General features: G+C 47.2%; 1 protein-coding gene across 1 annotated transcript; it reads right to left on the bottom strand.

Annotated features, from left to right (window-relative positions):
- Positions 1-606: 606 nt before the first annotated feature.
- PSMD2 (proteasome 26S subunit ubiquitin receptor, non-ATPase 2) lies at positions 607-10,116 on the bottom strand. Its single transcript, XM_044251903.1, has 21 exons — positions 9,944-10,116; positions 9,465-9,521; positions 8,945-9,109; positions 7,717-7,838; positions 7,314-7,538; positions 6,876-7,034; positions 6,582-6,726; positions 6,330-6,390; positions 5,922-6,068; positions 5,202-5,308; positions 4,878-5,005; positions 4,565-4,652; positions 3,418-3,580; positions 3,209-3,310; positions 2,884-3,029; positions 2,546-2,629; positions 2,154-2,322; positions 1,971-2,065; positions 1,628-1,754; positions 1,087-1,205; positions 607-947 (listed from the first exon to the last, which is right to left on the bottom strand). Exons 1-21 carry the CDS (start codon positions 10,076-10,078, stop codon positions 765-767), a joined length of 2,727 nt encoding a protein of 908 aa, XP_044107838.1. The 5' UTR covers positions 10,079-10,116; the 3' UTR covers positions 607-764.
- Positions 10,117-11,786: the final 1,670 nt, after the last annotated feature.

Raw genomic sequence — 11,786 nt, 5'->3', positions numbered from 1 at the left:
CCTTTGGCTAAGGTCATGATCTGGGGGTCCCAGAATCAAGCCCTGCATTGGGCTCATGCTCAGTGGGGAATCTACTTCTTCCTCTGTCCCTCTCTCCACTCTTGTGCTCTCTCACTCTCTCTCAAATAAATAAATAAATAAAATCTTAAAAAAAAAAAAATCTTTCATTCAGTAGCACAGAAGTTAGAAAGACTGACTGACTGCTGCTTCTTAGAACAGGGATCCTCAGCCCTGAGTCAGGGAATGATGAATTTGAGGTGGGTGTGCATTGGTGGACTAGGGGTGGGAATAGTATCCACAGCTCCTCAGAAAGTTATCTGTAACAGTTTGTATTAAAATTTGTGTATATGCATCTCCTAGAAAGAAGATCAGAAGATCCATTACACTGATCAGCTTCTCAAGGGTTCATGCCCCTAAAGACGAACCACTATTTTAAGATAATTAGGAAAGAGAGGAAAAGGGCAAGGAGTTTAATTTGTTCCATTCAGGGCAGGCTCCCTGCTAGCCTAGACTCAGGGTTGCTATAAACAATGGCTTCTCACATCAACTCCCCACCCTGGTCTGGCCTCCAGCCACAATACCCCAGAAAACACACACGGAGGGACCTTGGGGATAAAGGTCTTTATTCAACACAGTTATCTCACTCAGTAACAAAATAAGAGGAGGTTAACAACTCCCCTAAAGGTCTAGAGCAGTGTTCACGGCTGGCGGCGGAACATGGTCCACTGACCTAACAGTGGCAGCTCAGAGTCCCCGGCAGCCACTTAGAGGTCATAGTTAGGGTTCTTCCGAAGTATAACAAAACCTTCCAGAATGGGGGTGACAGGAAGAAACTCCTCAGTGGCCAATTCTGCCCGCTCCCCGTGGGCCAACAGTACTGGGGTTGTGTGTGTCTGGAACCCCGTGATAGTCTTAGGCTTGCCGGCCTGGCCTACCACATCCACTGCCTGTAGGGTGAGAAAATTGCAAGGGTGGGTGTAGCAGATGGGAGTGCAGCAATACCCCACTGCCCATACCAGTTTCAGAGAAGCAGGTACGTGTGCATTCTCCAAGTTCGAGAGCCCTCCCATCCGTTCAACCCCTCACCTGGCCCACACGGACAGACACTGGTAGCGGCCGCAGCTCCTCATCAAATGTAACCAGCATGCGGGGCTGCATGGCAGCCACCAGTCCGTACAATACATAGTGAGATTTGCCCAGGATTACTGAAGGAAGAACAGAGAACAAACATGCATCCAGGCAGGCCTGGCCTGAAATCTCGGTTCCCACTCCAGCCCTGACTCTTAATCCCTCAGTGGTTCAGCTGAACCCACACCCCTCCCCTCATACATGGTACCACAAACCAGAGATACTCCCATCTTATTCTGCCCACAGACTTCAAACTTAATAATTAATTTCCCTCAATCACTTAGGAACAGACACTGGGCTCAGCTCTTCATCCTCAAAAAATAACAATTTCTGTGGGCCAGAACAAAAATGTGGGAGATTAATTTCATAAGGCCCTTCATAGGCCCAAAGAACATCAGGAACCCAGAGTGGTAGGGACCTAACAATTAGAAGCTGGCCCTGGTAAGTAAGGGTGAAGATGGGGCCACGTGCCACTATAGGAGTCTTGACAGGAACTCACTGTTACGGACATCCAGGAAAGAGACAAGCACAGTGAGCAGTCCAGCCACAGCCACTTGACTCATAAGCTGCCGGTCACTGTGGTAGGGGCAGAGGGTGAGTGTGCCCTTCCCTAAATGTGTCAAGCCCTGGGGGAAGGGGGGCGGAGAGGGAGAGAAAGAGAAGTAAGGGTCACATCTGAAGAGGTGTCAACTAACCTGGCCATATAGAAATCCACAACTCACTCACATCCTCCCTCCCAGCCAAAGTCAAGGTTCCCCTCATGTCACTACATGTCCCCCACCTTCCATCACCATGGACACGTCCCCCTGGTACTCTCAAAGGAAAAGAGTTCTATTCTTTACCTGTGCCAAGCGCACCATGAAGAGGTTGTTGGGGTCCTTGGCATGATACTGGGCTAACTGGCGCAGCATGGCAGCCAAACGGGCATTATTGGTACCTGGAAATGTTAACCATTACTGAGTTGAAAAAAAAGGTCTCAAACATTCCTTCAAGCTATTTCTGATCTTTTTCTGACCGATACTCACCACTGCCCACCATCCCCATGGCAAAGATGGAGTTGTAGGAAACTTCTGGGTCAGCATCATGAGAAAATTTGCTTAGGGTATCCAGGATGTTGAGTCGTGGATTTGAAACAGAGATTAGGGCCAGTGCTAAAGGTACAGCCCGTCGGAGTGTAGGCTCCCCGTATCTCAGCTGGTAATAAAAGACAATGCCAAAAGCATCACAGAAAGCAGTACAACAAACTCAGTTATAAGAACAGACTGATGGGTAAAAGGGGGACTTAGATCAAATTCTGGAGAACAGGCATAGCAAAAACACTATTTCTCCCCAGAGAAAACCCATCAGGAAAGTCTCCTCTGGGGGATCTCCAGGCACCAAAACCAGTATATTCCAATCTTCTCCATGCGATACTCACCAAGTGGCCAAAGGTTCGTAGTGCCATCTCTGCACCGATCTCTTCCCCCATAGCAATAAGGGCAATCCCCAGCACAGCCACTCCCTGCGATTGAGGAACCCAATAAGCTCGGGGAACAAAAAATTCACTCTTGACTCAAGTCCCGTGTTAAGAAGAAAAAGCTGTGCTGTAGGGGCTCATCCTTATGCCTCACATACAAACCCCAGCCTCATGTCATCTCAATACACAGCACCACCCAGAGGGGCGCTAAAATAAACCCAAACCCAGCTCTCCTGCACCCCTACACACTTATCTTTGCTCAGAGCCTAACTCAGAGAGGGCCCAGCTGCCCACAGAACCTGATGTGCTCCCATGTCAGCAGGGGCTTCCTTCTTGTCCTTATCCTTCTTTTCCTTCTTGTCCTTGTCTTCCTCTTTCTCCTTGGAGTCAAAGTGTTCACTACAAATATGGAGCAGCTGCTGTACCTTCAGTACATTCCCAGAGCCTGCGGCATGGTGGTAAGGGTGACAAAGGAGAAAAACAAGGCACCAAAAGAAAGCTTATTCCAGAATTGAACAAGCTAAAGAATCTAAAGCAGATCAGAACAACTGAGAAGAAGAATCAATCTGAAGGAAGGTCCAAGAGAGAAATAAGCAGTCCCTGGGGAAGCACAGAGACACAGACCTGCATAGGCACACACATCCACTAGCGTGTTGGCAAAACTGCGGAATGGCTCAGACACAACCTCCAGCGCCGCCAGGATTGCCTCAATGGCCTCGCCCTTGCCTGTAGGACAAATTAAGAGTGCTCCCATCTAGTACAGTTTTTGACACATAGGCCCCCCTGCTGTATCCAGTTACTGTCAGCCTTTGCCCAGAGAGACATCCCCTCACCCAGATGGTTGAGGCCCAGTCCAAGAGGAAGCCAACGGGCATAGGTGTCCTTGAGCTCAGTCTCTGACTTCTCCATGATGGTCTGAAGGATAGTGGAAGTGACGTCTCCATTACAGGATCCCACTGCTATCATTCCACAGGCTAGAGCTGTCACACCTGCCACCTAGAAATAGGAAAATCAGTATCATACATGTAATTAAGTAGCTGTTTATCTATCTTGATTCAAGGCATCTATCTTGATTCAAGGCAGTCAATTCCTACAGGCTACTGTAACCACACTAGTTAATAATCCCTTTCTGATGGTAACTCAAAGTAACAAAAGCAACCAATCACTGACTATTTCCTATGTATCAACCACTATACCAACTGTTTTGCGTACTATTAACATTTAACCCTCACAACAACCCCATGAAACAGGTCCTGCTGTTTTTAGTTTTTTATTGATGAGAAAAATGAAACCTAAAGAAATTGAGTTACATGTCCAAGATCACACTGCTTGTAAGCAGAGGTGGCATGATTTGAACTGAGGTCTTTCTGACTGAAGCTGTACTTTTAGCCACCATACCATATGTACCTATCACTAGAATGACTGCATAATTAAGAAAATTTAAGGTTGGGGTGACTGGGTGGCTCAGTTAGTTAAGCGTCTGAGACTTGGTTTGGCCTCAGGTCATGATCTCATGAGTCATGAGATCAAGCCCTGCGATGGGCTCCATGCTCAGCAGGGAGTCTGCCTGAACTTGAAGAGTCTCTCCCTCTGCCCCTCCCCCACTCACGAACCCTCTCTAAAATAAATGTATCTTTAAAAAAAAAGAAAAGAAAGAAAGCTTTAGGTTAGCCGATAAAAAAAACAATGAGTGAGACCGAATCAGCCACCCCAAGCTGAATTGAGTTACTCCCCACTCTAGTCTGACTACTTCCTCACGGGCCCCAAGGGCTGGAACTCAATACCAAAATGTTACCTCTCTAGCCTCAATACCACATGAGGTTTAAAATTCTAGCTCCAAAAGATTTCACTGAAGTGATACACACACCCCCATAAACACACAGTACACACACACACACTTTTTTCACTACTTACACAGAGAGTGCTAAGTCTCAGAGCACCTTCCCTACCTCCCCTAAATGTCCAACATTCTCTCCTCACCTCCATACTAGACTTGGAATCTCCCATCACAGGCAGTAGCAGTGTTAGAACGTCTTCACGATTAGAGCCAGCATAAGCCAAGCCTAGCCTGCAAAAGCCAGGGAGAGGCAGTCCCAGACACACAACAAAGGACAGGACAAGGAAAGAACAAAAAGAGGACTGGTCGTTTATTCAATATTTCAATAATCACCAAGAGCCAAATATTCAATAGACAGGGTCATAGCCCTCGGCAATACAAAGGTGAAAAGGACCCAGTTCCTGTTTTCACAAAGCTTACAAATCAAGTACTACAAGAAGAAGCAAGAAGCTTTACCCAAAGATGGAACCAAGTCTCATGGTGTTGCTGTTGTGAAGAACATAGTCTGAGAGCAGTGCCAGAGCGGGGTCACACTCATTCCGGACCCCCGAGTTCACGATGCCACAGGCTAGAAGGGCTCCTGACTGCAAAATGCAAACAGATTCTTCACTCAGGCTACTCGACCTTCCCCTCCACAATGGATACAATGTGGACTTCGTTGCAATTTCCACCTTAACTGGACTTAAAAACCAGGTAGACCTTACCAATGAAAGGGAGGCCCAGAGGGCCCTAGAACATGGTAGGAGAATGTCCCCATTAATGGGGTATGCCCAGACCAACCTTGATATAGTCCTCAGAGGAGTACAAGTACTTGTCAATCTGGGTGAGGCCACCATCAACATCCCACAACAGAATCATGCCAAGGGATGCAGCTGCACTTAACATTCCTATACCAAGAAAAAAAACTATTAGTCTTAAAATGGCCCCACCCTGAGAAAATTATTACAAAGAGCTCTGTAAAAATACAGCCCTGGGGATCCCTGTCACATTAACACATGAACCTAGAAGGATAACAGAAATGATCAAAGCAGGGCGCCTGGTGGCTCAGTGGGTTAAAGCCTCTGCCTTCGGCTCAGGTCATAATCTCAGGGTCCTGGGATTGAGCCCCACATCGGGCTCTCTGCTCAGCGGGAAGCCTGCTTCCCCCCTCTCTCTGCCTGCCTCTCTGCCTACTTGTGATCTCTGTTAAATAAATAAATAAATAAATAAAAATCTTTTGAAAAAAATAAAAAGAGAAAAAGACATGATCAAAGCAACACTAAGATTGGAATGCCTGGGTGGTTCAGTTGGTTAAGCCACTGCCTTCGGCTCCGGTCATGATCCCAAGGTCCTGGGATTGAGTACCACATCGGGCTCCTTGGTCAGCGGGGAGCCTGCTTCTCTCTCTGCCTCTGCCTGCTTGTGCTCCCTCTCTCTCTCTCTGACAAATACATAAATAAATAAAATCTTTAAAAAAAAAAAAAAAAGCAACACAAAGATAAAGTAGAAATAAAGTTATACCATGGTCTTTGTTCTTGTAAAGCCATTTGTTGCCATCATCAGTCAGCAACTTGTCTTGGCCAAAAGCAGCATTCACAAAGCCATTCACGAAAGAAGAGGCCAGGTTCATGCGGGCAGAGTCCACTTGAGAGCCACTGCCCCCAAACCCTGAACAGGAGGGAGAGGAAAGGAAAGGAAAAAGGGTTTAGAGTAGGGCAAGAAAGACAAAGCATGGTAGCTGATCTCTGGCTCTAAACTGGCCACTTGGGATGCTCTATCTTTGCCCCCAACAGTGACCTGGAGAAAAGGTACATGTGAATTCTTAGCTCTATGGGATATATAAATATGTTAGGCCAAGCCATCACTCCAAATACAAGGGACATAATTAAGAATCCTCCAGTCCTCACACACATGGAGATGGCTACTCACTGTTGTTCTCTAGATGGGTTTTATAGATGTCATCAGGCACTTTGGGCTCCATGATGTCCAGCTGAAGGGAAGTCAGAGAGTCACAACTGCTCCCCCACTATTTCCCCACTACCATCTCTTCTGCTATCCCACTGAATGGCCAATTCTAACCAAGGGGAGTCTAGTCAAAGTTATAGTCAGGGACATGAAATGCCAGGTAGAACCACAAACAAACAAACAAAAAGGCCCTGATGTAAAAGGGCAGAGTCTCACCTCCCGAGCTAATGCCAAGAAGTTGCTGTTGAGCTGTACATTGGACATGATCTCTGTCAGGTCCTCATACTCCTCCACATCTTCACTAAGCTCCAGAAACACCCCATGTCGGCCAAGCATGAATGCCATCTGCTTCTGTACTACCCTATGGGAGATAGCCATCACATCTATTCAGTCCCCATCCATTAAGAAAAGCCCCTCATGCCTTAACCAGAAACTACAGGTCCCAGTTCTTCATGCAAATGCCTCATCCATGAGCTCCTCTCTTCCTTTGCCAGATTCCTTCCTACATACACATCCTTGCAGGAGGTGAAGATGTCTTCTACCAGCTCCATGTCATTGAGCATCAACGCCAATCTCAGAGCTTCAGGAAAGCGACTGAACTTTCGGAACACACCCAATGCACAGCGCAGCAGGGCAGAATTCTCAGGCTCAGGCACGTAATTCACACAACTACAGAGAGAGATATAACAAAGCAGTCAGGAAGTTCCACGCATTCATTTACCACGTTTAATTCACTTATCCAAAATAAATACTGAATGCCTACTATATACTAGGAATTGTGCTAGATGCTTGACTACTAGGGAGAAACGAAGTCTCCTTCCTCAACAAGCTCACACACCTCAACAAATCAACTGCAGTTAATGGCGCTGAGAGAACAAAGGAGGAACAACTGAGAGGGAAATGCTGAGGAGGCTAGGCCTTCCACCCAGCCCCACCATGCTCGCTCACCTGGTAAGATAGAGGCAGACCTTTGCATACGCATTCTCATCTATGTCCTTCTCCAGCATATCCACCTGCTCGATTTCCATGAGCAGGTCACAGGCCTCGTGCTCTGCATTATGGGCCATATTGTAGGGGACAATCTCCTTCACCAGGGTCAGCAGCGGTTCCCGTTGTGTCTTTTCCGCATCATCCAGCTCCTGCCACTCCTTAGCCACTTCCCCTGCGAGATGCCTATGGATAGAACCAAGATCATTTGTGGGGGGAGGGGGCACAGGCACAGCTTCACAGGAAGCACTTCTGTGACCCAAGGAATTCAGTGTTTGGGAAATGCAATACTCTGATACTCCAAGAAAGAACTCAGAATTATGTCTCAGAACCCCTTTGGATTCTTAAGAAGGAAAGGTCTTACCTGACATACTCGTGACCCCATGATGCCAATTCCTCCTGGGAACCCACCAGCCGATACTTGAGGCACTCACGTTCCCCACTCATGGTCATCGCCAAAACAGAGATGATGTCAGCAGCAAAACGCTGTAAAGAAACCAGTGCTTTAGGTGCACCTGGGTGGCTCAGTGGGTTAAGCCTCTGCCTTCAGCTCAAGTCATGATCTCAGGGTCCTGGGATCGAGCCCCTACATCAGGCTCTCTGCTCAGCAAGGAGCCTGCATCCCCCTCTAACTGCCTACTTGTGATTTCTCTCTCCGTCAAAAAAATAAATAAAATCTTAAATAAAAAAATAAAAAAATAAAAAAAAAAGAAACCAGTGTTTTAAAGTCAAATCCAGGTTAAGGGGAGTGGGACATTATGGAGTTAAGATTATGGTCACTATCTCCCAAATTAAGTTGTAATTATCCCCCCAACTTAGTATTAGAAATTTACATATTTTATCTAAGCTAGCCTCAAGATAACCCTAAGGTTGATGTTGCTATCTCCCTTTTAAACCAATATGGCTGAAGAATGGTAACAAGGAGAGAATGAAGAAAAATGAAGACTCTGAATTTTATTCTAGATGCAATTATGAACTATTAAAAAGTTTTAAGCAGACATTTTCACAGTCTAAAAAGGTCACTGTGACTGCTATATGAAAAACAACCTAAATCAAGAACAAAAAGGCAGCAGCCAATTAGGAGACTGTTGCAGTTGTCTAGGTTGACTGAAGATTTCCTGGATTACTGTTGTATTAATAGAGAAGTGACTGAACTAGAAAACAAGTTTTCTAGTTCAAAGTTTTCTAAACTGAAACAGAAAACAAATGACTGTACACAGAATATAAAAGAAACAAAAATCAAGGTTAAACATAAGTTTAAAATAGATCATGAGTGGTGTCTGGCTGGCTCAGTCAGTACAGCACGGGACTCTTGATCTTGGAGTCGTTGAGTTCAAGCCCCACCCTCGGCACGGAGATTACTTTAAAAAAAAAAAACAAACCCAAGATCCACCATAAATGGCAGAAAACAGTGTATTCTAAGAAGGCAATCCTTCTGTCAGCGCTTATGTCCGTACTTTGACTATGACAGCTCAGTTCAACCAGCATGGATTTCAGGTCTATTAGGCTTCCTCTGACTCTCCATGAGCCCCACAGTCTAGAGGAAAAGGAACTCCTAAGCTAGGCCTCCACCAGCTTCTGAAACAGTTTACCTTATTCTCCCCAGGGGCCATGTTCTCATAGATTTCCTTCAGTTTGCCATAGTGTGGACGCAGAAATTTGAGAGGCTTGGGTACAGAAGTCATGGAAGTTGTAGAAGATCGAATTTGCCTCCGCAGCTCCTCCAGGGCTGGTCGGTACAGGGATGTGTCCTTCTCCTGATCAGGAGATGTCAGAGCTGAGAGTCACATCTCTCAAGTCATAACACAGAAGTGTTTAACAAACAACTCCCCTAAGAGAGTAACTGTGTCTTATTCATCTGTGATTCCCCAACTCCCTTCTCATTGCCTGGTACGAAACAAATGATCCCAGTTAAGAGTAGAATTAGAAAGCTACTTCTGTAGCTTGAAATATCTTTTGTAATTCTCTTATCCCACAACAGCAACACAATGCAACCCTAACAATCCATCTTTCCTCATACCTCAAATAGGAATTGTTGCCCCAAAATGGAATAAAACAAATAGGCAGGAAAGATCCGAATATGTACCCACTCCTGTCAACATCATGACTCACCCCCAGTCGTTCCACGAGCATCTCCAGTTCATCCTGAAGTTGTTTGTCCTCCTCAGACTGAGGGTTGGGGGAAGAAGTTCATCAAGAGAAGAAATCCCAAACACATCCTCCTCCCATTCACCCTGGGGCAGGTAGAGAGTGAACCTGCCTCCTTAGGAGGGACCAGGTGGACATAGAAAGAGAGCAGGAATGGCACCTTGGCTGCTGGACCACACCACTTGAGTGCCATACTAAAAAAGAGCGGTGACAATGACCAGCCCGGGCTCACTTCACGAGTCGGTGGTGAGGGCAGATGGGGTCGGCGGAGGCGACAGCGCGAAATGAGGATGAGGGACAGAGAGTGCCAGGAGCCCCGAGGATCGCCCCATCCGCCCTCTCCCGGACGCTGCGAGGCCGTTTAGAGTCGGGCCCAAGGCCTGCGGGGCCGCGGTGACTCAGCCCCGCGGCCTCCTCCGCCGGATCCCAGGGCCGCGCCTCACCAGCTCCTGTTCTTTGTCCTTGTCGCCAGCATCTCGCCGCTCCTTGCCGCTCGGCTTCTCGTCCGCGACGCCCTGTGCAGTCGCTGGGGGTTGCTGAGGCTGCACCGGAGCCTTGTCCCGGCCACCCTCCTCCATCTCCGCCGCCACTGCCGGCCAGCTGCGCGCGCACCTCTCGCACCGCCCCGTTTCCCATATGGCTTTGCGCACGTGACCCACGGCGCCCCGCCTCCTGAACGCGCCTGCGACCGGAAACGTCGCTGGGACCCACCCACTCCCGCTACCTGGGAGACCCCGCCCTTGGGCCCCGCCCACGGAAGCCGTCCCAAAACTACAATGTGTATCTCCCGGCGAGCGCTGGGCGCCGCCCGGACTTGGACCGGGACTTTCCTGAACGCTACCCGACGGTGCAGTCTGCAATCTGAGTACGCTGCTGCGCTGCGGTAGATATACAAGCTTCGAGCCAAGAGACCGCCCGTAGTGTTTCCCCACAGCGGTGTGAATAGTACCCACAGTGACAGGCCAGTTGGCTGCGTGGTGGGACAGACGTAGGAAATTCTTCAAATCTGGAATCGATTGCCTGCCGTCTGTGTGAAATCTGTAATCTGTATCTACTGCCTCCCACACACCACGGTGGAATATTAACCTCATCACGTGCCTCCGCAACCCCCCTCCTCCCCCGGCGTTGAAGGACAGTGCCCTGCATATTATTTGGAGGCTATGGCTGCAATCTTAAATCCACCTGAAGAGCTTGGTTGAAATCTATGAATAAAATATAGTCCTATGCTCCAATGCTAAATTCTGGAACTAAAAACAGATCAAGACAAAGTCTTTGCCTTCAGTCTCTTGTCTTTTGGTCTCCCTCACCCTGTTTTGACTTAGAAGGGGTGTGACGGACACTGTTTATGTCAGGACTAGTTTTGAATGATACATACATAATGTTCTCACAGTCTTTTTAATTTGGTTACGCTGTGTCCGTTTCACAGAAGAAATCATGTAGTAAGTAGTAGAATCAGGATTTAAACCTTGATCATTCAGTCTTCTAAGCTCTTGATTGCTTCAAGCAAACCTCCATGTTTCTTCTTCGTTTGGGTTATGTGTATGCATCCAGAGCGTGGGAAAAGAGGAAATAACTCCTCCCCCTCTCATCTGGTGGGAATACCCACCATTTGGCCTGGAGTCTTTATTGTGGGTTCTGAAGCATTAAAGAATGCAGGAATTGTTTTTCAAAAAACAGCTAGCACAGCATGGTTAGCACTGAATGAATGTTGCCTAAATAGATGTATGCATATAAATGTATGGCTCATTTTTAAAGCCTGTGCTTTTTTCATTCAGTGCTTGGATTCTGGGGACCACCTTCCATTTCCATCACCAATGACTTCCCTAACCCTGGTCTGCTGACAGAAGCTGAGCAGTCTATGACTGTTCTGCCTATTCTATCTCTGGCTTCAAGATGTCAATACATTGTCATGCTTTCTTCAGTCATCAGTAGAGTTATTCCTCCTAAATCTCTCCTTTTTCCATGACCTCCTTCTATCAGATCTCAGATTTTGTCTTTTATACCAGTTGTATCTCAATTAGTACCTTAGAGGAGATGGGGTGATGATGTGACACAAAGCACAGTCTGTCAATAGCAGATGCCTCCTGATGAAAATTGTATGTTTGTTGTACTATTTTTCAACTTACTTGTGGGTTTGAAATGTTTCAAAGTAGGGGTGCTCAGTCAGTTAAGTGCCTGCTTGGGTCAAGATCTCAGAGTCCTGGAAACAAGCCCCACATTGGGCTCCCCACTCAGTGGGAAGTCTGCTTGTCTCTCTACCTCTGCCCTTCCCCCTGCTTGTACTCA

Source organism: Neovison vison, chromosome 6 (genome assembly GCF_020171115.1).
Source record: "Neovison vison isolate M4711 chromosome 6, ASM_NN_V1, whole genome shotgun sequence".
NCBI lineage: Eukaryota > Metazoa > Chordata > Mammalia > Carnivora > Mustelidae > Neogale > Neogale vison.
The sequence above is the reverse complement of the archived record's forward strand: the minus strand, read 5'-3'. Positions and strand labels throughout refer to the sequence as shown.

Coding starts and splice junctions, on each gene's coding strand:
- PSMD2 (XM_044251903.1), bottom strand. CDS start 10,078: ATGGAGGAGGGTGGCCGGGACAAGGCTCCGGTGCAGCCTCAGCAACCC. Junction 3,581..4,564: donor ATTCCAAGTCTAGTATGGAG/GTGAGGAGAGAA, acceptor TCCTATTTCTAG/GTGGCAGGTGTGACAGCTCT. Junction 948..1,086: donor TGTCTGTCCGTGTGGGCCAG/GTGAGGGGTTGA, acceptor CTCACCCTACAG/GCAGTGGATGTGGTAGGCCA.